The sequence below is a fragment of the Hipposideros armiger genome, unplaced genomic scaffold, assembly GCF_001890085.2.
Source record: "Hipposideros armiger isolate ML-2016 unplaced genomic scaffold, ASM189008v1 scaffold_132, whole genome shotgun sequence".
In the NCBI taxonomy this organism is placed as follows: domain Eukaryota; kingdom Metazoa; phylum Chordata; class Mammalia; order Chiroptera; family Hipposideridae; genus Hipposideros; species Hipposideros armiger.
The window spans coordinates 3442863-3467017 of NW_017731482.1; the positions used below are offsets into that span (position 1 = coordinate 3442863).

A 24155-nucleotide genomic window follows, 5' to 3' on the forward strand; every position below is an offset into this window, starting at 1 on the left:
AGTTGCTGGTCTTTTGTTCTTCAGTCTAGTTGTGGAGGACATTGCTTCACTGGCCCATGTTGGTATTATCATTGCGCTCTTCCCGGGTGAGGCAGTCGCTTGCTGGCCATTGGATGGCCACTCACGAAAGCGCATGCCAGCTGCTAGCCAGCCCCACTGCAGTCTACGCTGTTGCCAGGAGCTCATGGCAACCCCGCTCCAGGTGGAGCTGTTGTTCACCATCTTAGCTGTAGAGGACACAGCATCACTGGCCCTCATATGTGGGATCCAAACCAGGGCCCTGCTGCTCAGAGCTGGCGTCCCAAGCCAACTCAACCAATGTGCCACTCGGCAGACCTGAGAACGAAATATTTTTAATAAGATACTAAGAAGTTTTACAAAATGTTATTAAATCATAACAATAATGTAAATACCTAAAAGAAAACCTGGAAAATAAGAGTAAAGGAAAAATAATCAGCCACAGTTCTGCTACTATAATATGTTATTCTTTTGCTACGTTTTCTTCCATTATTAATTTAAAAAAAAAGATTTTTATTGGGGAATTGGAGAAGGGGAACAGTGTCGGGGAATTGGGGAAGGAGAACAGCCCAGTTGTTGTCCTTCAGTCTTAGTTGTGGAGGGCGCAGCTAGCTCAGCTCCAAATCCAGTAGCCATCTGGCCACCTGTCGGCAGCTTGCGGCCGCTCAGCTCAAGGTGTTGTGTTCAATCTTAGTTGCGGGGGGCGGTGGGGCACATCCCATCCCATGCAGGAGTCAACCGGAAACCTCTTGTTAAGAGTGCCACTCTAACCATTGAGCCATCCTGCCACCTGTTGGCAGCTCAGCGGCAGCTCAGCTCGGGCGCAGCTCACTGGCCCATGTGGGAATTGAATCCACGCCCCTGTTGCTCAGAGCTCGTGCTCTTAACCAACTGAGCCACTCGGCCGGCCCCCTTCCATTATTTTTTGATATTCACATATATATGCTTTTTCCACTTACCATAAACATATTCTTTGATGTTAATTATTTATAATTCTTATTTTAAATGAATCCATACTTAGTAGATGTGTGGGATATGTAGATTTTCCTATTATAAGATATTTAGGTTGTCAATTTTTGGATAGCATTGAAATTAAAATCTGTAAATATAACTTTTCCCATATTTTGGTTTATTCTCAGTATGGGAATCCTGTATCAAAGGGTATGAACATTTTTATGACTCTTATCACACATTGCCATAGTTTATTTTAGTAAGCATCTGTGATTTTGCTGTGCAGCATTCTTTCATCTTCCTCTGATAAGAGTACACTAATTTTCCTAAGAGAAACCAAGCCTACCCTCACTACTGCTCCATGTGTTTTGGGAATAATTGACTTTACCTACACCCCTTCCCCCTTTCCCAGAGTAACATATGGGTCAGGCTTGGCAAGTCAGGGCATTATGTCCCCCTGGCCACAGTTCAGGGATGAGTATATGACCCAGATGGAACCAAAAGCTAATAGAGCAAGAAGACTTTTGATAAGACTGTTGGAAAAGATGGCATATGCTCTTTTCTGCTTAGGCTGTAAGCAGGGATGATACAAGCCTGGAACTGCTGGGAGCCAACACGTGGAACCTGAGAATGAAGCCAACACAGTCAAGACTAAGCTGAAGGATGGAGAGATACTAAGACTGGCCCTATTTGAATCCCTGGATTCAGTGATCCCTGAAGCCTAACTTGCCAACCATGTGAATGAGCTACCTTGGAAGCTGATCTTCCAGCCCCTTTCAGCCTTCAGAATACAGCCCCAGCTGACATCATTACTGCAACCTCTTAAAGAGATCCCAAGTCAGAACCACCCAACTAAGCCACTCTTGATTCACAAAGAAGCTGCAAAAATGTATGAAATAAAAATTTTATTGTTAAGTCACTATGGTTTGGGATAATTTATTGCGCACTAGTAGTTAACAAGTAGATATAGCAGCATGGGAAGAGATGTAGAGGAGACACTGATCCCAAGTTGAGGGCTGTTTTAGGGTCTATGTAGAAGGACAGAGGTGGTTGAATGAACTTGAAAGTGGTGATGAGATTGAGTTTGAAATAAATGATAATGGGGTCCAGGGTAGAAAGTAAAGTAAAGCCAGAGGTGGGGAACAGACTTGGAACTGAGAGACTGTAAACTGCAGATTTCACTGAAGTTGAAGAGCCAGTTTGGTGAGGGTAAAGAAGTAAGAAATCTGGAATAAAAGGAAGTTTTGTTTAGAATGTGGAACGCCTTGGTTACTGGTTTTAGAGGTGTAACAGTTCTGGAGAACAAAGTGCAGGAGATAGTCACCGAAGTGCATGCTTGTATGACAGTGCTAGGGAAAGGATTTCACACCTCTCTTATAAGTATAAAGGCAGAGTGGACAATGCAGCAACCTAAGCTCATCAGCAGGCTGTTAAAAACCTTCTTCCTAAGATTTCTTCAATTCCCAGTGTAATGGAATGAGGGTAGAATGAAGTTTGCATGGCTTGAGGGTGAAAACTTCAATGCAGGGGTAGATGGTCTGGAAATTGTAGTGACAAGTTAGAATGCCAGCCTTTACTTTTGGTTCAGATATTGAAGATGGGTGGAGAAGGAAGAACTCTATCCGAAAGCGCTTCAAGGGAAGCAATGAACTTAAGGAAAATGTCAGATTTTAGACAAGATAAAAGGTGACAGCAGTGCTCCCGGGAAAGGTTAGCTATGTAAGGAAGTTTCTTTGCATTAGCATGGGTTTGCTTGTAAAGGAAAAAGCTGGAACTTTATTATGTTGGCAACTGGGAGCCATTGGAAAATTTTATGCAGGGGACTAACACGATGAGATTTGAATTTTAGAAAGCTCACCCTGACAACATGGGCAGTATGGTGGAGCACTGGGCAGGGAGTGCAGAGAGGTTCCTTTGGAAAAAGAGTTGGTAAAAAGTCCATTCATTCCACACAGGTAATGAGGCCTCATTATCAGCCCACCAAAACAATGGCATCAACTGTTTAGTAAGTAGAGACTACAGAGGCAGCCTGTTAGCTCAGGTGGTTAAAGCGCAGGCTCTTAACACCAAGGTTGTTGGTTCGATTCCCACAGGGGCCAGTGAGCTGCGCTCTCTACAACTAGATTGAAGACAACTACTTGACTTGGAGCTCAGCTGCGGCTGCCACAACTAGATGGAAAAAAGACTTGACTTGGAGCTGATGGGTCCTGGAAAAAAACACACTATTCCCCAATAAAGTTAAGGGGGAAAAAAAGAAGTAGAAACTACAGAATTTAATGGACAGAGAGGAAAAGGAGTGGTGGCAGTGGCCAAATCTTTCACTTCCTTTGTGAAGCAGTTCTAGCCCTCTGATCCTCCACTGAGCCTGGATAGTACTAATTGCCAGTTATCCCATTTACTTTCTTTCTTTCTGTCCCCCAAAGCCACTCATCTTGATCTATTTGATATTCTACTTGTTTTATTTATTGCTTTTGTCTTGCTGTTCACATTTTTAGTATACACATTGGCTACATCATGTGGAAATAAAACTTTCTGAAGTTAAGAATCTAAGGGCAGTGTGGTAAAGTGAAACAAGTTGTAAGTTGACTGTAAGTTGAAAGGGCTGGTTTCCAGTCCCAGTCCTGCCATGAAATTCCTGCATGACTTTGGCTAGCTCATTTGACTTTTTTGGAACTCAGTGTTTCTCATTTAGAAAATGAATCTCTAAGGCCTTATCCATTTCAATTTGCCTACCTGTACAAACACCGTAGAAGCTTAACAGATATTTTCATGACAATGGTGAAATCTACCTTCTCTAATATAGCACTACAAAACCTGCTTAGTCAATGGAGTAATAAAGTTTGAGGCAGGTATTTTACTCTAATACATTTTTTTCTTCTTTTGAAGTGGAGGGTGGCTCTCATTTTTACCACACATTTCCTGAAGTTAAAGTGCCTTCACTTGAAATCATGTCTCTGCTACTTAGTAGTTTGTTACCTTGGGTAAACAACTTAACCTCTCTGTGCCTTAGTTTCTTCGTCCATAAAATGGGAATACTATATCTGATAAGGTTATTGTGAAGATTAAATAAGTGAATATATGTAATAGCATCTGGAATAAAGCCCTGGATAAGTATTAGCTATTATTTTTATGTGCTAGGCACTATAGGCACATATCTAGTCTCTCTCCTTAAAGACCTCATTGTCTAGTCAGGATAACTTTCAAATGACCTTATAACTCAATGCTCTGAGTTCTATAACAAGATGTGTGGTGAGTGGTGTAGGTGCAGAGGTGGGAATGCCCATCTCATCTTAGAGGGAAAGGTACTACGGGCAGGATAGCTTATTGAGGATAAAGTTTGAGTCTGATCTTTAAGGAAGAGAATTTAATGTTGGGAACATCTGGGAATATGCAGCTGTCAGAGGCAGCATGGGGAAGGCAGTTTTTGGCTACAAGACAAAATGGCTAGAAGGAAAGGGAGGATGTGTGGTAGATTAGATCTAGTTGATGCCAAGAGTATCAAAACCACTTGAAACTTGTTAGAAATACAGAATTTTGGGCCCTATCCAGACCTACTCAATGTAAATTTGCGTTTTGACAAGATCCTCAAACAGTTCCTACTGAACATTGAAGTTTGAGAACCACTGGTCTAGAACAGACTGGAGCCAAGCTTTTTAGCTTTAAATGCTGGATTTACCTAGCATTTACTTATTGTGACTTTAGGCAAGCTATATAATGTCCTTCCTGTGACTCAGTTTCCTAATTTGTAATCAGTTTCTATCTAATAAAGTTGTTTTAAGGACTAAATAAATTAAGATGTGAAAATGCTTAGAAAAGTACTGGCACCTAGTAAGCACAACGATAAGGTATAATAATCTTTTTTTTTTTTACATATAAAAAGATTTATTGCAAGAAGTTGGCTTACTCCATTATGAAGGTTGACTGAGTAAGTCATCCATGGGGCAGACCATCAAGAAAAGCAGGTTGAAAGTCTTGGGCATAAGTTGAAGCTACTACCCACAAGAAGTCTCCTCCTCATAATTCTTTACTCACATTGCTACTTATTATGGTCAGGGTTGGCTTTTTTATTTTGTTTTTAAGATTTTATTGGAGAACTGGGAAGAACAGCGTTGGCGAATCAGGAAAAGGGAACAGATAAGTTGCTGTCCTTTTGTTCTTCAGTCTAGTTGTGGAGGACGTTGCTTCACTTCACTGGCCTGTGTTGGTATTATCATTGCGCTCTTCCCAGGTGAGTCAGTCGCTCGCCAGCCACTGGAAAGCTGCTCATGGTGGCTCTTGGTAACTCACACCAGCTGCCAGACACTCACAGTAGCTTTACGGCAGCCCACTGCAGCCTATCCCATTGCCAGAGACTCACGGCAGCCCAGCTCCAGGTCGCACTGTTGTTCACCATCTTAGCTGTAGAGGGCGCAGTGTCACTGGCCCTAATGTGGGATCCGAACCAGGGTCCTGCTGCTCAGAGCTGGCCTTCCAAGCCAGCTCTTAACCAATGCACCACTCGGCCAGCCCAGGGTTGGTTTTATTGGATTGTCGGAAAAGTCATGACGCATGTTTGCGACAGATGGCACTAGTTCATTTTTGGAGGTCGAGTCATTCGCATCTATGTTATTGCTATGTCATTTGACAGCTGACAGTTCTAGCTTTAGTCTAAAAAACAATTGAGCGATTTGGTTGAGTTTTGAAGATTTTACAAGTTTAAGATGGAAGACCAAACTGTGCATTTTTTCCGTATTTTACTGTTTTACTTCAATAAAGGGAAGAACGCGCGTCAAGCTTGTGAAAAGTTAGATAAACTTTACGGTGACAATACTCTATAAGAACGTCCGTTCCAACCATAGTTCACGAAATTCCGTACTGGTGATTTTGATCTCAATGACGCTCCTCAGTCAGGGAGGCCCACCAAGGTTGATGACAAAATAAGGGCATTGATAGAGTCAAACCCACATTACATGACACGAGAGATTGCAGAAACATTGAACATCCATCATTCAAACATTCATGACCACCTGAAGAAGCTGGGATACGTAAGCAAGTTCGATATTTGGGTTCCGCATGAACTCAAAGAAGTTCATTTGACGGCGCGTATAAACATCTGCAATATGCTCATTAAATGTGAGGAAAACTATCCTTTTTTTGAAGCGACTGATGATAACTGGTGATGAGAAGTGGATTGTTTACAACAATGTGATGCGCAAATGGTCTTGGTTCCAACGTGATGATTTACCTCAAACGACATCGAAAGCAGACATTCATCAGAGGATGGTTGTGCTCTCATTGTGGTGGGATTTTAAAAGTGTCGTGTTTTTCTAGCTCCTACCAAGGAACCAAACAATCAATTCGAATATGTACTGTCGGCAATTGGATAGTTTGAACGAATCCATCATCCAGAAATGTCCAGAGCTTGTTAATTGCAAAGGAGTTGTGTTCCATCACGACAATGCGAGACCACACACAAGTTTGATCACCCGTCAAAAATTATTGGAGCTTGGATGAGATATGTTGCCACATCCACCATACTTGCCTGACCTTGCACCGTCAGACTTTCACTTGTTTCACTCTCTTCAAAACTCCTTGCGTGGTATAACGTTCAATTCAGATGAGGCTGTAAACCAGCACCTTGTTCAGTTTTTCACAAATAAAGACAGGTCCTTTTATGAACAAGGAATTGTGAAGCTCACTGAAAGATGGCAAAAGGTTATCGAACAAAACGGGCAATATATCATTGATTGATCTTTGTTCTTTATAGAAAGAAATGACCTTTGAAAAACACAGACAAAATATGTCATGACTTTTCCGACAACCCAATGTAATCAGTTTGTTTTTCCATTTCTACTTCATCACTTGAAAGTCAGAAGACCTGGGGTTATTAAGCCCACTCCCTCCAACTCCTAGCTTTGTGAAATTAGGTGAGTTTTTCCCATTCATAGTAGGGGGAACCTTTTTTTTTTTCGTTTCTTTTTAAGGAGGGTGCAGCTCACAATGGTCCTATGTGGGAGATTGAACCAGCAACTTTGGTGTTACCAGCACTACCCTCTAACCAACTGAACTAACCTGCAATCCCAGTAGGGGGAATCTTGATACCTGCCTCAATGAGATGCTGTAAGGCTCAAATCAAAGAATGTACATTAAACTACAAAATCTTCTATTAAAATTTCATTTACCATCTTTCCAAGAGTTAAGTAATTGGCCCCCAAACAGGTGGTACCTCAATTCAGTGGGAAATAGATGGAAGAGAATGTTTGGAAGACCAGGGAGGGAATGGAGGGAGAGCTTGGTGAGTATTTGTCCCATTTGACAGCTTTCTGAAGGGGCAGGCTTAGGTTTTTGCAATAACAATTTTCCTGGACCTCAAGTATTTTCAGTTAATGGGCAATAGTAGAAAACGTAAACGCTGTTATTTAGTCTCTCTTCCTAATCTACAGCTCCATTCAAGAACATGAAGTTTCACACATTTTTATGGTGGTCCACAATTTACAAAATTTTTTTAGTATCAGAAAGCATATTAAAAACCACTTTTAACACGAGCATTTTTACCAGATCTGATGTTTTTGAAAGTACAAAATTTAAGAGGGAGGGCAATCACAAAATTTGATTGAATCTTTAACCAGGCACTGGCTTTGATTTTATGGACGCGAGTAACTAGTTATTGGGCCCCTTTTCTCATCTGTAAATCAGGGGCAACAATACCTTCTTCACACAATTCTTCTGTGATTAAGTACAAAGGCTGAAGGGTGAACCTACCACGTCGTACGGCCTCAAATTAATCCCTTCTCCTCTTGCCTTTGAAAGATATAGCACGAGCTATCACTATTATTCCCACTTCACACGTGGAGAAACCCGAAGTCGGGGACGCTCGGGTTCCCCTTCTCTGCAACTCCGCAACCCCCAGATCGGGTACAGGCGACTGCGATGTCCACTACATTGGTTCTCGTTGCGCAAACTCTCTCTCCTAGAGTTGCATCTAGGGGTGTTGGAAACAGCTAACTGCTCCTATGACTCTGGGAAATTCGATCCTAATTCTCCACGTCGCTTCAGGGACGAAGCTGCTTTCCTAATGTCCCTAATCTCGCCTAGGATAAAGATCGCGGAGAAGTTACAACTCCAGCTACCGACGCCATTTTGACCGCTATGTATGACGCCACACGTAACAGAGAAAGTAGACGATTGGCTGGAATACGGCTGGAGGAGAGGCGCGCGAAGCCTGAGAGGAGGGTATGAGAAGTCAAGAAAACTACAATCCCAGTCTTCCTTGCGCGGGCGACAGCCGACCTAGAGCGAAAGAAGAGTTTGGGTTCCGACCACAATGCCCAGCACCCCACGCAATGTCTCTCGTTTCCTTTCAAAACGGAGGAAAAGGGACAGGGAGAATGGAGGCCTTCTGCTGTCCGATCTCCGAGAGGCGGGAAAGGCGAACTACATCTCCCGACTGGCAGCGCGCAGCTGCGCCTGCGCTCTGATACCTGTCGCCATCTTGCCCCTTCTGAGGCACCGCAAACAAACCCAATTCCTGGTGTCCCCTAGTCTTGGCGGAGGAGCCTTTTAGATGAGCCACGAAAGGCCGGGCAGGTGGGTGACTCTCAGGCAGGGTGCTGGGAAAAACTGGCAGATTAGCCAGGCTGGAGGAGCGCCGGGCCAAGCATTTGGAGCTCGCCTTGGGGCGCCCAGCCCCATCCTCCGTTGTCTCCTAACGGGATCGTTGGGCTCCTGAGGTGTGCTGAGGGGGGACTCGGGCAGGCCCGGTGATGGGATGCCGGGGGTCCAGTTCTGGGAGCTTCCCGGTGAGTTTCAGTCGTGTGCCTGGCTGTCCGCGCGCCTACCCCGTCTCCGTTGTCCTCTCCGCAGAGGAGGGAGTGAGGCGCTGATGCCGGCTGGGGCCCCTGACTCCAGCTACTGGTCCCGAAGGGCATGGGTCGTGGGCTTGACATTGGGGTTGGCGCCGAGCGGCATCGGGGAGGAGAGTGGGCTGGCTGCTCTTGTTGTGGTGCTGCGAGAGTGCGTGTTTGGGGAGGGGGCGGGGCGGGCTTGTCTCCTTGACACTTGAGTGGGGCAAGGATTATACGAGATCCCGGTTCCCGGATCGGGCTCCAGCAATTGCTGCCCAGCTTTTCCAGTGTGAAGTGGCCCCGCGGTGGGGTCCGCTGGCGGGGACGCTTCGGGATGCCGTGACGTGGTACTTGATTCCGGCGGTCGCTGGCCGCCTCCAAGATCCTGTCGGGAGGCGGGGACTGGCTTGTGGAGGGAGCGGATTCCTTTGGCTCTGCCCCTCTTCCTCCTCCCCACCCCTTTTCTTTATGTCATCCAGCCGGCTGGGGCGCGCAGTCCAGTTCTCCTTGCTCTGGGTTGGTTCTTAGCTGAGGGGACTATGGGAAGTAGTGGGGGTGGGGATGGGGGGGGGGGTTCCAACTCCAGGCGTGGAGTTGGGAGTTAGCGGCCCCAGCGCCTGGAACGGGATATAGCAGTTATTACGGTTCTGTGCCTGACTTCTAGACCAGACAGTGTGAGCTCGCTCATTCATTCGTTCGTTCACGCATTAATTTTTCTCTTCTCAATCTTTTATCTATATAACAAATATTTACAGCAGACCTACTGTGTGCCAAGCAGGTATTGTGCAAGCGCCCATGGCTTTTGTCTTTTTATTCTCTAGATCAGGGAACTCCCATTACCAAGTAAGGTCCTGACATCTAAACTTTGGTCAATGGTTGTTTAAAGACTATTGGGTGTAAATTCATCTTTCATTGTTAAGACTTGAGAAAGTTCTTAATGAAGTTCCATTAACCCACGTATCGTGCTAGCTTTACTTATTTTATCTCATGTAACTCATAAGTGAAAAAGCAGACAGAAGTCAAGTAACTTGCCCAAGGTTCCACATGTAGTAGTGCCTGTTTGTTAAACAACGTGCCAGCCGCTATAAGAACTTCACGTACACTGTTCTTTAATCCTCATGACAAACTGGGTGATAATACCTATGTTTTACAGATGTGTAGATAGACCAATTTCCCCAGGGTCACACAGCCAATAAGTTGAAAGCTGGAACTAGAATCTAGAGGTGTCTGACTCTAAAACCTGTGCTTTCTCCACTGTCATAGGCTGGAATAGTAAGCTCCCAAATGGCTGTGTAGTTCTTCATTTGTGAGAGGTTGGAACATGTGGTGAAATAGGATTGTGAGATATTCTTATTGGTTTGACTTCTTAGTGAGTGGATCTCCCCGTGAGTGGCCTTTTGAATGTACTTTGGTAATTCACATTTTTGTTTTTTTGTTTTGGTAGGGAAGACAAGCTCTTTGGGGCTACCAAAAAGAAGCAGCAATGCCTGTTGTGTGGCCAACCCTTTTGGATCTCAGCAGGGATGAATGCAAAAGAATTCTTCGAAAATTGGGTATGATTTTCATTTTTTATGATTTTATGCCTCTGTGTGATACTTTTCTAATTCTGTTTGGACCATGGCTGTTTGCATGCATTAGAAATTCTTTAGAGGTGTAGTTCCCATCTTATTGTTATTTCCCCATTGCCTAGCATAGTGCTTTGAGTATAGTAGGTGCATGAATTATAATAATCATAGCAATAGCAGCTAAGAGTTCTTGAGGGGTATTGGGCTATTCTGAGTTCTTTACATTCAATATCTCATTTAATCCTTCCTCAAACTGAAAAGGTAGGTATTTTTCTATTTTTATCCCCATTTTATAGATGACAAAACTGAGGCTTACAACCCTAGGTAATGCTGATAGTCATGGAGTCAGAATTTCAACCCAGGGAACATGATTCTTGTCTCACTTTAGCATACTTTTAACCTTTATGAATGTGTTTGTGGATTACATATTGTTTTTAAATTCTAAGTTAATGTAAGCTATGGTGATTTTCCCAAATTATATTTGACTATCAGTAATAAAACATCCTTTCCACTTGTAATGAATTATTTTGTGTTTCTTTTCCTTTGGAGCAGCCTTTCTTAACCAGCATTTAGGGAGAGAATTAAGCCCTAATGCTAAGGCATTTGATGTAGGTAATGAACTAACTTCTCATGCATCTAGAATGGTATTAGTTATGTACCATCCTTGCGAAAATTGAGTTACTCAAATCATTTTCTGTATTCTGTGGTTCAAATGAGGATCCTTGGTTGAGAAATGCTGCCTAAGGTCCAAGAAGGATCTTGTCTAATTTACCACTGCAGTCTCAGGCTAGCACATAGTAGGTGCTTGGTAAATGAAAAAATAATTTGAAAATAACATTAAATGTTTTGGCAGTGGATATGAATCATGGTATCTATGATTTTGAAGGGGAAAGTATAGGCCTTGAATTCACATATATCTGGGATCTTGGTTCTGTTACTAATGACCCATGTGATCAAGGACAAATTATTCAATCTCTCTAAATCTGTCAACACTTTTGTAAAGGAATGCTAACAATATCTGCCTCATCAGTTTGTTATGTAGATTAGCTGTATATAAAAAGGGCCTATCACAGTGCCTAATATCTCAGTGTATGGTGTTTCAAAGCAGTTGTTTTCAGACAATTTATTTTTTTGCAGATGAATCTTCAAAGGAAATGTTTGTTGGGAATTCCTTTGTGTAAATTTGGCCATAGCTACTCTGGTCCTGTTTGCTAATAACCTTTGCCATTTTTATTTTCCCTCAGGCTACTATGAGGATTTCTCTATTTTAAACTACTTCTTAGCATTGTATTTTAGCACAACTAGAGAGGGTTTTTTTGTGTGTCGTTTATTCCTGTATCTTTTTTTCCCCTTTAACCTTATATCCAAACTTTTATTACTAATTTGGGGATGGTTTTCTGCACACTAATATGCAATTGCTATAACTTGCTAGCTACCAACTAAAAAGTTGGGCTTGTATTTATTTCATAACTTAAATAATTAAGGAGGAACAGATCACTACAATAGATTGATTAAGGTTTCTGGGCTTTTGGGGCCTTGAATCAAGAGATTATGTTAATATAAAAATGGTAACCTTTAGGTCCAAATTTATCCTTAGTTTTAGTCAGAGCTGTGTGGGTAATGCAGCTGGAGAGCTGCTGCTGTACAAAAGAAAACAGCCTTAATACAGGGTAATGTCATCTTCAGTGACCCTTTACTTTGGGAGGTGAGCCTTGATAGTGATTTGCAGAAAGACTTCCTCCCCACCCATTGGCTCATTATCATAACAATGAAACCTTTGAATTGCCTTCAAACATTAGCTCTAGGTTTGAAGTTTAGAGAGGGTACTGTATTTAAGAGTTAGCTTAAAATATTTTAAGGATTAGCTTTGTCCTTTTAAAAATAGTTACAAATCATTGTAAGATAAAATGCTAAACATTTAGATTTTAGTTAAATATAAAGAAACTGGAATAGAGAATTTCTTTATGCTATACTGAACATGCCAGTGGTAGTTAAATGCTTCCTTATTTCTGTCCTGCCTTTCTCCTGCCCTTTTTTTTTATTTTTTTATTTTTTATGACTGTTCCTGAGCTATGACTGACCTGGGGCTTTATGGACTATAGTATAATTGAATAGCTGATTTGTTTAAGTGGAATAGGTTTAGGGCTGTATTAAAAAGGGTTTGGTAAATCTTTTGTTTTCTGTGGTGTTTGCATGTGTTTATTTCATTATACGTTATGTGTCATTAGAGTTAACACTATAATAGCACCAAAATAATATCAGAAATTAATATTTGTCAGGATCTGAGTATACCCATCAAAATGGAAATCAAATGTGAAGGAAGCTGGGAAGCTATTAAAGGTTCTTTACAATGAGTGAATTTTTGGAGAAGGGGAAGTGCCTTGGATTGTGTAGCTATGGTAACTGTTCTGAGTCCCAGTTTTGTATGAGATTGCCACCTCTTTTGTGCATGACTTTTTAGTTAGACTTGAAGTGAGACTTGAAATGTTGAAAATCTTTATTGCATTTTGTTAGTTAATTTCCCTTTTTTTGAAATAGTGTCTTGATCACTGTAAATTACAAAGACCAAAAGTGAACCTTTTCTTTTTCCTCCACTCACTTCCTCTCTCTGACCTCTCTATTTCTTTTTATGATACTGACATTCTCCTAAATATCTTGCAAACTACAAAACCTCATTCCTTTCTTTCTGCCTTTCCTTTCACATTCAGTCAACTACTGAGTCCTATCAAATAAAAACTTTTTTAGACTGGAATTAGAGGCTTTCTTTAGTTTGGCAGCAAACTACTTTTCCATTTTTATCTTTTGCTATTATTCCCTTACATGCATCCCTTGTTGGATTTTAATCACCTTGAGGATAGGGACTTTGTTTTGTTCATATAAATATTCTCCATGGTACCCTGTAGTAGTAATGTTCAACTAGTGTTTGGTTTGAATTAGTGACTATCCAAGTATAGGCATATTTTTACTTCCCCTAGTGTAAACTCTCAAAATAGTCACTGACTGTTACTGGAAATTTGATGTCTGTATGAAATATTATCTGCTCTTTTATTCTCTGTTCCTTTTGCACATTTTTGCCTTTTGTCCCCCTGCCTGCCTGGAGCACAGTTCTCTTTCTGATTAAAGCTTGTGCTTCCAGACTAGATGTGTTTTTCCTCTGTACCTTTACTGCTGTATTGTACACTGTCTCTTAATTGTCTGATGACCACTTTCACTGTAGCTTTATTCTAGAGTTCACTCCTCAAGGGCAGGATTTAGCATACCATTTAGTATATATCTAGGATACAGGTATGCTTGCCTTCATAATAGGACTCAACACTGATTTGTTGACTAAAATATTTCATAAATGGGGCATAAACATTTAGAGTATAGTGATTTGTTAGTTGATTATCTCCAGCGCTTTTCTGAACTCTATTTTGGGTCCTGATAGTGGCTCATATATGTATTTTTTGGAACTTAGTACTGTATTTTGCTGTGTATAATGTGCACTTTTTTTGCCCAAATTTGTGAGGGAAAAATAAGGATGTGCATTATACATGGGTACTACTAATTCCTTATCTATATAAATGTTTTTAATTCTTTTATTCTTATGAGTTAAAAGTGTAACTCGAGAAATCAATAACTATATATCCATATGGAAAATGATACCCTGGAATATGATAATTGGTTTTGTTGAACTTATGAGGAACTTGCAACAACGAAGAGTTCTTGGTCTTTTATGATGGGTAAATATCGTAAATTTGTTACCAGTACATAAAATTTCTTGTACCTTGTATCTGTTCTTGTGTTTTGTAATTATTTGTTACATAAAATTTCTTATACCATAATATGTTTAAAAATAAATGCTAAAATTCCTTTATAATACAAAAAACGAGTACCTAAATTTAAACAAATAAAAATTTGAATGAAAAAAATTAAAACAAAATATTTTTTTCTCCTTAAAGTTTGGGCCAAAAACGTGGGTGCGCATTGTACATGGGAGCTCATTATACACGGCAAAATACATATTTCCTTCAGTATCCCAGAGCAGCAGAGCTTTGTCCTTCCAGAGAGACCCTGGTGAAACATCTACATTGTATCCAGCACAGATTAGACATACAGGGTGTTTACATCTGGGATAATTCAGTTGGACCAGACGTTTCTATTTAATATAGTCAGCTCATTTTTCCATATAAAACTTTTTTTTTTTTTTGGACAGAGCTGTGAATAATATGAATGAGGCTACTGGTTTATTATTGATGTAGTAACTAGGGTGCAGGTATTCTTATCTTCATTATTTGGCTAACATGGTCTGTGTATCAGACATTGGCAAGTAGCAAATACTGGTAGCAATTTGAATTAAGATGGTAACTAGTGTCTGGACACTTGTTTCCCATTATTATTTTTTTTTACTCAGCTATACCTGTCTCACAGTGTTAATGGTTTAAAACAATGACTGTTTTATTATTTCTCATGATTCCATCTGTGTAGCTGGTCTTGCCTGAGCTCTCTCATGTGGCTGTATTCAGCTGGTAGCTTAGCTGGTTGACTGGGCTCAGCTGAGGTGGCTGGGCCTCTCTTTCATGTGTCCTTTCATCCTGGGCTTTTTCACAGTTTGGTGATTTCAGGATTCCAAGAGAGCAAGGCACTATGTGCAAGTGCTTTTCTTTATATCCTGTATACTGATGTTTCAGGGGCCAAAGCAAGTCACATGCCAAGCCCAGAGTCAGTGTAGAAGGGGACTATATATACAAAGGTACATAAGTTCACTGGGAATCAGGCATAGTTCATTGGGAGCCATTGAGGACTTTTTGGTTTTATATTTTCAACAGTACTAGGTATCACCAGTTTCATTTCATAATGGTTATTGCTATGGAAAGAGTGAAATGAAGCTCTCTGGCATTAGGGTTCAGTATTTTAAGTCCTGGTTGCTGTAAGAACAATTCATGTTCCCTAATCTGCCTTGGTCATTTTGTTGGTGGTTTTTATAGATGCAGAAAATCTTAGATATGGAAGGTACCTTCAGAGTCTCTTCTAAATAAACTGAGGCTCAGAGATGAGAAAGGATTTGCCCAAGGTCACACTACTAGTAGTGCTGGAGTCAGAATCTGGTTATTTGGTTCTTGTTTCAGTGGTTTCTCAGTTGCACAGTATTCAGCACTCTCAACTACCCAGGGGGAGGTGGAATATATTTTGAATTCTTAAGCAGGCCTAAGGAATTATTTCAAGTATTGGTTAGGGAAGGTACCTTTCAGTAATGCTACCTTTTCTTATCAGCCTTATTATATCACTTAAACCCTCTTTCCAGTTGTTGGTAGCATCTGATTTAAATGTTCTTCAGTGATAATGTGTGAGACAAAATATTTACTGTTAGATTTTTCTACTATACGTTTTTCATATGTGACTTCTTGAGGCAATAAACAGAAAATTATATAAAATTATAAAAGACTTATCTGTTACTAGGTAAAATTTTTGGGAGGAATTAAAACAAAATTTGTATATTGATTTTTAGGTTTCTTGCCCTGAAGTTCCACTGTATGTAGCCACAGTATTAAAATATTGAAGGCCTTTCTTGATAAAATAATTTTCTTCTTCTAGAATTGGAGGCATATGCTGGAGTTATCAGTGCACTTCGGGCACAGGGGGATCTCACCAAGGAAAAGAAAGATCTTCTTGGAGAACTCTCAAAAGTTCTTAGGTAAATTTTCATAAAAGTTTGTGAGACATGACTCTAGAAATTTCATTTTGAGAGGTTTCAATACTTTTCACTCAAGTTTGAAGACAGCTATTCAATTTGTTTGGTGCTTTGTTGTGTGGTTTGTTTCAGAAAATTATGTAATTTACCATTTATTCTGTAGTATAATCAGAAAGGGTTTAAGGCAGATTACTTTAGGCTTGGACTACCTGGGAAAGGGAGGTATTTTTGACATGGGTGAAAGAAAGAAGGGCTGGCAGCAACTAGATATGAAGATCTAGAGTGGCCCAGTGACATTTTTGCGGGGGAAGAAGGAGATAATAGGAAGATGTAGGAATGGGTGGTTATTATATAGTGATAGCCTTAAGGATAGTTTATCCCTTCAGCTTCTCACTAGAGTAGCACTTGACTTTGTTAAAAAATTATCGTGAAAGGGGTTCTGTGATGATACTTTGATTGATCCATTCTATTGTAAAACATCTTGAGCTTTCTCAGAAAATGTTGTTTTAAGTAAAATTTCCTTTCTACATTTAAAGCCATTTTGTTCTATTCTTTTTTAAGTATAAATAGGGAAGAGGCTTTTCTTAATATTAATATAGGGACATTATTAAGCCAAATTCTCAGTTTTATTGTCTTCATATTTAACAATTTATATTTCTTGTTTGTTGTTTATACTGCTTCATAAATTCTGTATTCTAGCCCCTTAACTTCTATTTTAGTCCATAGTTTAAATTAAGCTTAAGCAGTAAAGATTGCAATTTGAAGTGTGGTATTTATTTTATTGAGTACTTATGAATGGAATGGGTGTAGCCTTTTTTCAGTTGTTTAATATTAACTTTATATATATTTAATTAGGATCAATATAAGCACATTTTTATCAGAGTGGTAACATGATATACTGAGAAGACACACAGCTGAAGTGTGGAGTAATAAGGAAATAATATCCTGGTATTAAGTTTCATAGCATATAACCACAGGAACCAGATTATCTTGCCACTTTCATTTCTTTGTTTTAATCATTGAACATAAATTTGTAAAGTATTAAGCTTTAGAAAGGACTTTAGAAAACTTTCTCCTGAGTGCCAAAATCTTTTTCTCAGTAACCACGAGTAGGGGTCATTCAGTGGCTTTTTGCATATTTAGGTAACAGGAACCTTTGCTAATCTTGAACATGGTCTGACATTACTGAGTTTTGGAGGTAATGACTTGATTTTGTCTTCCTGTGATTTATAATTTGCAGCTAATTCTCTCTGCAGTTACACAGGATCAGTATGAATCCTTTTCTATGACTTTAATTAAATCAAGCATTTGAAGATATATGTTAGGCTCCATCTATATCTTTTCACAAATCAATCTTGTCCTCCCTCCCCCTAGCAAAATGTTGACTTAAACATTAATAAAAGTATAGAAAAGAGCTGCCTGCTTGGCAGAGTTCTATAATGGCTATTTTTTTTCATAGCATCTCAACAGAACGCCACCGTGCTGAAGTTCGGAGAGCAGTAAACGATGAACGGTTAACAACAATTGCACATAAGTAAGCCATTAGTCATACCACCCCTGATTTTTATGACGTAGTATAACATAGCTTTGAAACAGTCTTCCTATTGTGTAGCAGATTCCTGAGTCTTTTATCTTAATAGTAATATCCCTATACTCAGGGATCCTGACCATAATGGTGTTAATTGTTTATTCAGTTGGTTATGTTTTTGCATTTGGTTAGGCAAGCTGTAAGTACTCAGGTCAAATCCCGTTACAATGTAATCTCTATATAACTAAAGGCCACCACAGTTTAGCCGATGAGATGACTCACTTATTTGAAGCAAAAGTTCAATAACAATGTAGCGTGTCACTTATTTGAAGCAAAAGTTCAATAACAATGTAGCGTGCTCTCGAGGTTCTTTGTAATGGTATTTGATGTGTATATTGCTTTATAAATAGGCATTATAAATTTTTTGATAACCTACTCTTAATATTTTATGTGTTTTGATTCACAAAAAGGATTATAAAATACATGTTCTGCTTTTAAGAAACATGAATACAGTATATCTTAATTTACTTTAAAAAGCCAACAAAATAAAATAATAAAGGATTTTTATCAAGTTGTTTTCAGATCATTATATAACTATTTGACAGATGGGGTGGAGGGAGGTGGAGGGCTAAGGGCAGGCAGGGATCAAGCATTATTAGAGTATGTATGGAGACAGTGCCTCCTGAGGAATAGAAAAGAAAGGAACAGACATTACCCTATAAATGTTAATGTAAGATGATAGGAACATTTCATAAAATAAGATATAATATGATTAATTTGTTTATTTTTATGTTTTAATGTGAATTAAAATAAAGGAAAAAATTAGTGTATTTTCATAATGTGATAGTGCATTTAAAATAAATGGCTATTTGTATTGACCCTGAAGATCCATTAGCTTTATGTTCTGCTTCACTGTTCCTCATTTTACTTAACCTATAAAATGGGGTACTACCTTTTTAACTGCATAGTTTGAAAGTTTAGCTATTTGAATTTTGAGATTTTTCAGTGGTAGGTATGTATGTACTGTAGAAATTTGGAAATTTTCCATTAGAGACATTAAGTATTTAGTTGTTAGAACAAAATGTTTGAAACATTCAAATATTGTGTTCCTTCTTTAATTTGCTGTAAACTTTTGAATTGGGATGCTCTACAAATAATAACTGAGCTTAGATTCTAATTTGAGAACAGGTAATAGGAAACTTGTGTGCTAGATAATAGAGTAGTAAACAATAGCTTGCGTGCAAGAGGCACTTAGATACAAAATTAGTACCTTAAAAGCATGGGAACAATATTGTGTGGGGCAATTAGTTGTAAGTTGATGCATCAGTTTCATACTTAAAGGATAACATTTATTTAGTCTCCTTTTCCTTTTTTCCCCTTTAAAGAATGAATTTATCCTTATATTTGGGTGAAAGACCAAGTTACAGGTATGCAAATAGGTTATTATTATTTCAGGCTTTTTCTTGTGTTTATAAAAAATTGAAGCTCTCAATTATTCAGGGGCACATATTCCATTTACAGATTAACTGTGCCCCTTGCTTTTCCTTCTTTCCCCTCCTCCCCCACCTAATACTGCCCACTCTAGTCATTTTGCGGCTTGGGAGTACCTCTAGTCAGAGGGTGGGAAGGGAGAGGAGGTGAAAATTTTAATTAGTCATTTTACTACTTGTTAGTTGTCCTGGAAAAGGTTTGGTGGAAGAATTTTCAAGTATTTGCCAAAGTATTTTTAGATAATATGTGGGTTTCTTGAATCTGTTTGACCTCTCCCTTTCCCTCCTCTATTAGCATGGATAATTGAGAGTTGACTTTTATCTGCCTGTGATTCCCTTTTCCCCCCTCTTCTTTCTGATTTCTTTAATACATGAATTTAATTTTTTGGAAAGAGTTTACTTTAGTGTATAATTTTAAGTTTCTTAGGTGTTTTCATACTCCTGTTTTAATATTTTATATTGTGGTTTTAGTTTGACCAGATGTCACATTTACTTGTTGAGCCCAAGGATCAGTGAGTGGGAATGGTGAAGAAGGCTTAGAGCCCTTATTCTCTCCATCTCCTCTGCCCTTTTTCCCTCAGAGGTAGCAACAGAACCTAGTTTCAAAGAATATCTATAGGAGAGCTTCATACTCAGAGTATGAAAAAAGCAACTCCAACCAAGGAGGAATGCATCTAAACTGACTGCATTCCCTTTCTCCTCACACGCCCACTCAAATCAGCAGTTTAGTCCAGAAGGAATGTGGTTGAAAGGTGAGTAGAAAGCCAAGAAGATTGAGTACAAAGAAGGTAGAAACAAAAAGAGTGGGGTGTCCGGGATTAAAGAAAAACCTTGCTTGTGGCTTGAAGCATAACACGTGTTTATTATTTGGCACCAGACCATTTATTAAATTTGATACTCTAATTCAGTTTTGAAACGTGTCAGAATATTATAGTATTAAAGCCTGGAATGTCAAGGGGCTTCAGAGTTTTTAATTGGGCCATTCTTGCCAGCATTGTCTCTAGAGGAAAGTGGCTATCTGGAATTACTGTTCTCTTAACCCCTTCGTCATCAGCCAAACATTCATTGGTTATTGTGTGAGTTTATATGTGAGTGTGAGGATTTCCTGCACACCAAAGAAGGTGAGGGGCCAACCAAAGTAGTTTCATTGGTGTCATGTTAGATTTCCTTAGACAAGGGGCTGCAACAAGGTTTCCACCTTCCCTTGTCATCTTAATATAATTTAGGTATGCCACAGAAATCCTGGAGTAAGATATTTATAAAAATCTGTTACCAGTTTAGATGTTTTGTGCAACTAATGCATATTTACACCCTCATTACTAAGCAGATAGGAATTTTTTATCTAATTCTAACATGATGTTTAATTTTTCAATCATGTAGAAAAAGTTTGAGCATGTTTGCATGAGTAGAAATTTGGAAGATTTATAGATCTTTCTGAAAGTTGCAGTTGTGTCTTTTGCACTGCAAATTCTCTTTTCAGTAGCATATATTCATGTGTTTCAAATTATTAGTCTTCCATAATTTCTGCCACCATTTAAACAATGCACCAGGTAAGTGTAGACATCATTTTATTTGTATGATAAACTCTCAACAAGCAAATTTATTAGTGATATTCTAATAAAATAATAGCACAATAAGAGTAGCCAAGAAAATGCTGAATAGCTTTTAGAATTTTTTCCTTTGACATAGCTATAGCTGTTTTCTGTCCCTTGTTTATACCATTCTGTTTCAAAACTAGCATCAGCTTGCAGATTATGTGATAGCAAATCTGTGAGGGTTATTGGGGTCTTAGGAACTCCTCTTTCTCTTGTTTTAGGTAGGACTGTATTAAACCAGGAGGGAATTTGCAGATTTACCACAGTTAACCCAATTGGATTCATCAACTCCTAGAAATTCCTTTCTGAACTGAATGTAAAATCCTTCTCAAGTTTACTTGTTCCTTTCAGTGAAAGTTGGTAGTAGTTAGACAGCAGTGCCCAATTAGTATAAATCAAGGGCAAAAATTAGATATGAAACACATTTGAAAATTTTTATGCTCTCTATTTATAATGTGGCAAATAATTTCAGTAGCATGTATGCTTGTTGAAGGAGACATTAAGTAGCTGTATGACCTTAGGCAAATTATTTAAACCTCAGTGATTCAGTTTCTCTATCTGTAAAATGAAGACAATATTACCAATTTCATAGGACTGTTGAGAGAATTCATGAGTTGATATGTGTAAAATGTTTAGAACAGTGCTTGACTGATGTTAACTATCATCATTACCATCACCACCATCATCATCATCATCATCACTCCTCTATCCACTAACAAGGACTTTTGTGCACCCTAAATATGAGGAATCGGGACAAACAGAGTCTTTTTTTTATTTTTTATTGGAGAATTGGAACAGTGCTGGGGAATTGGGGGAAGGGGAACAGACAAGTTGCTGTCATTTTGTTCTTCAATCTAGTTGTGGAGGACGTTGCTTCACTGGCCCAAGTTGACACCATCATTGCGCTCTTCCCTGTCGAGGCAGATCAGTCGCTGGCTTCTGGACGGCCACTCACTGCGGCTGCTGGCCGCTCACGCTAGCTGCTGGCTACACACGGTAGCCCATGGCAACCCACTGCAGCAGGGGTTGCAGCCTACGCCGTTGCAGGTGACTCACAGCAGCCCAGCTCCACGTTGAGCTGTTGTTCAGCATCTTAGCTGTAGAAGGCAGTGTCACTGGCCCTCATATGTGGGATCCGAACCGGGCCCTCTGGCGTCCCAAGCCAGCTCTTAACCATTGTGGCACTCGGCCGGCCCCGAACAGAGTCTTAAACTCTAGGTTGGGTTGTAGATTCTTTGGTTTTGCAAAAGATACAGAAATATTTCTGATTTAGTGAAGAGATTGGTTGATTCTAAGTGAATTTTAAACCTCAGCCTTAATCGTTAGTCAAGAAAAAGTGACACACCTACCTTTTGTGGAGCTATGTCAAGAGAAGTGACACAATTATTTTTTCATATTTCAACCTCTGTTTGGATTCTTGGGATAAAATTTGTTCAAGAAGTTTAGAGTATAGAAACTGAGAATAGTGTCTGCTTAGGGATAGAGTTCAATAGCCTCAAATACTTAGAGTGAAGAGTGGTATAAATAAATAAAATTAAAGTAGTCGCAGGTTTCTTCCAGTGTCCTCAGATCTATTCCATTTTTTAGCAGGAAGGATAATAATATAACACATCCCCAGTGACATGTGCAGTGATATACACAGTTTTCTTCTATCCCTCAAGTCTCCCTCGTTTACTGCCTCAGTTTCCCTTGTTTGAAAGCCTTAGAACCTCTGGCCATGCAGGCAGTTAGATAATTTTGCAAAGGTTCACTGAATTCCATCCTTAAGGAAAATCTGATTTTTAAAATTATCAGTACTTTTTACCTTTCTAGTTTAATTACAAAATTAAGTTCTAAAAGTTAGTAGAAATACTGGTTTTCATGAACACTACTGGATTTAAGCTAATGAAAATAATGTCAGTATTTATTTAGAAGGCATAGAAAAATTTTTCATAGTTTCAATTATATTCATTATAGATTCATTCAGATCATAGAATAAAATATGTGAGAACCCAAGTGTGTGAAATTCCTTGAATTCTGATTATCATTCATAATTTTGATCTTGCTTGCTTAAAATAAACCTTCCTTCTATTCACTCAGCATACTTTTTACAATTTAAAAAGTTATATTTGTTTGAGAAAACATATTTGATTCATTTTTAGTGATTGAGAACCCTTGTAGCAGCATTTTCTTTTTTGTTCAGTATGTCTGGACCTAATAGCTCTTCAGAATGGTCCATTGAAGGTCGTCGATTGGTACCACTGATGCCTCGGCTGGTTCCCCAAACTGCCTTTACTGTAACAGCTAACGCTGTTGCCAATGCAGCTGTGCAGCACAATTCATCTCTTCCAGTACCTGCAGAGACAGGAAGCAAGGAAGGTGAGTAGAAAAATGTTTGTGTTTGGAGATGACTTTTCTCAGATTCTTTAATCATTTGTTTTTATCCCAGTGTGTAAATGTCGCAAAACACATTGAGCAGTTCTTATTCTGAAACTAGAAACTGCAAAGTTTTTAGTTTCAGCCAAAATTAAATCTCCCTTTTGTTCAAAGTGTGAATTATATTCATCACGAAATTGCAAAAAGCCTTCTAGGAATGAATTTTTGGTATCAGTGTATTTTGTTAGGAGTGAATTCAAGGCCTTAATGGGTGACATGGAAAGTAAATAAGATGATAGAAGTCATTTAGCTGCTGGAGGAAAGATGCTGAACTTACTATACTTTAGAAATCAAGCTCTGTTTTTGTCTTCTGGAATCAATGGTATATGCTACTTCTCTGTTCCAGTCAATGTGCTGAATCCATTAGGGATTACCTGACAGATGGATAAGGCTTTCTTATTGTTACTTATTCTAGTAATTGACACACGCTTTAAAAATCTTTGAATTCTCCTGAGGTCACTAAGAGTAGTATTAAACTTGAGAGTGCGTATTTGGATTGACTTTAGTAGGTCACTTTGGTGATGCATAAAAATGATCCTGAAAATAATGTAGTTGTCAGATTACTTTGGGGAATTGTCTTTTCTTAACCAGCAATGAGCTGTGGAGCAGAGTGAGACAACTTTTCATCATGCTAGGCTCTTAGGCTGAAGAAGGCTATATTCAGAAAGAGACCCTTATTAGTGTGCAAACTTGGCTTCCATTGAGTTGCTTTTGTTTGTTGTAGGAGCAGTATCTTTCTTTGCTTCCCACTTTACCTTTTCTATCCACCAACTCTCTGGTAAAGTGGAGAGAATATAAGATTTTCAATCACGGATTTTCAAAATCTGTGTTTGAATCCTAGTTTGCCATTTCCTAGCTATGTGACCTCGAGCAAGTTTTTTAGCTTCTGTGAACCATGGGTTCCTCATCTTTAAGATGAGAGTGTGGTTTTGTGACCATTAGTGATAACACATGGAAAAAATTTATTAGGTTGTCAGAAAAGTCATGACGTATTTTTTCAGTTTTTTTGTTGCAAAACTATGTCATGACTTTTCCGACAACCCAATAGCATAGTGCATGGTACTCAGTAAATGGTGCCTATGAGCTATTCTTGCTTGTT

At 39.2% G+C, this 24155-nt stretch overlaps 1 protein-coding gene across 10 annotated transcripts in view; it reads left to right on the forward strand.

Annotated features, from left to right (window-relative positions):
* The first annotated feature begins 7005 nt into the window (after positions 1–7005).
* Positions 7006–24155, forward strand: part of EMSY (EMSY transcriptional repressor, BRCA2 interacting) — an 83496-nt gene continuing 66346 nt past the window's right edge. For 4 of the 10 annotated variants that reach the window (XM_019649362.1, XM_019649364.1, XM_019649369.1 and 1 more), the window contains exons 1-6: positions 7006–8535; positions 10237–10345; positions 15932–16031; positions 17488–17562; positions 18942–18983; positions 22824–22999. In XM_019649362.1, the coding sequence (XP_019504907.1) occupies positions 10276–10345; positions 15932–16031; positions 17488–17562; positions 18942–18983; positions 22824–22999 (463 nt within the window). In that variant the 5' untranslated portion in view covers positions 7006–8535; positions 10237–10275. The remainder of the gene's footprint in view (positions 8536–10236; positions 10346–15931; positions 16032–17487; positions 17563–18941; positions 18984–22823; positions 23000–24155) is intronic. The other 6 variants (XM_019649365.1, XM_019649371.1, XM_019649372.1 and 3 more) reach the window with 5 other exon arrangements.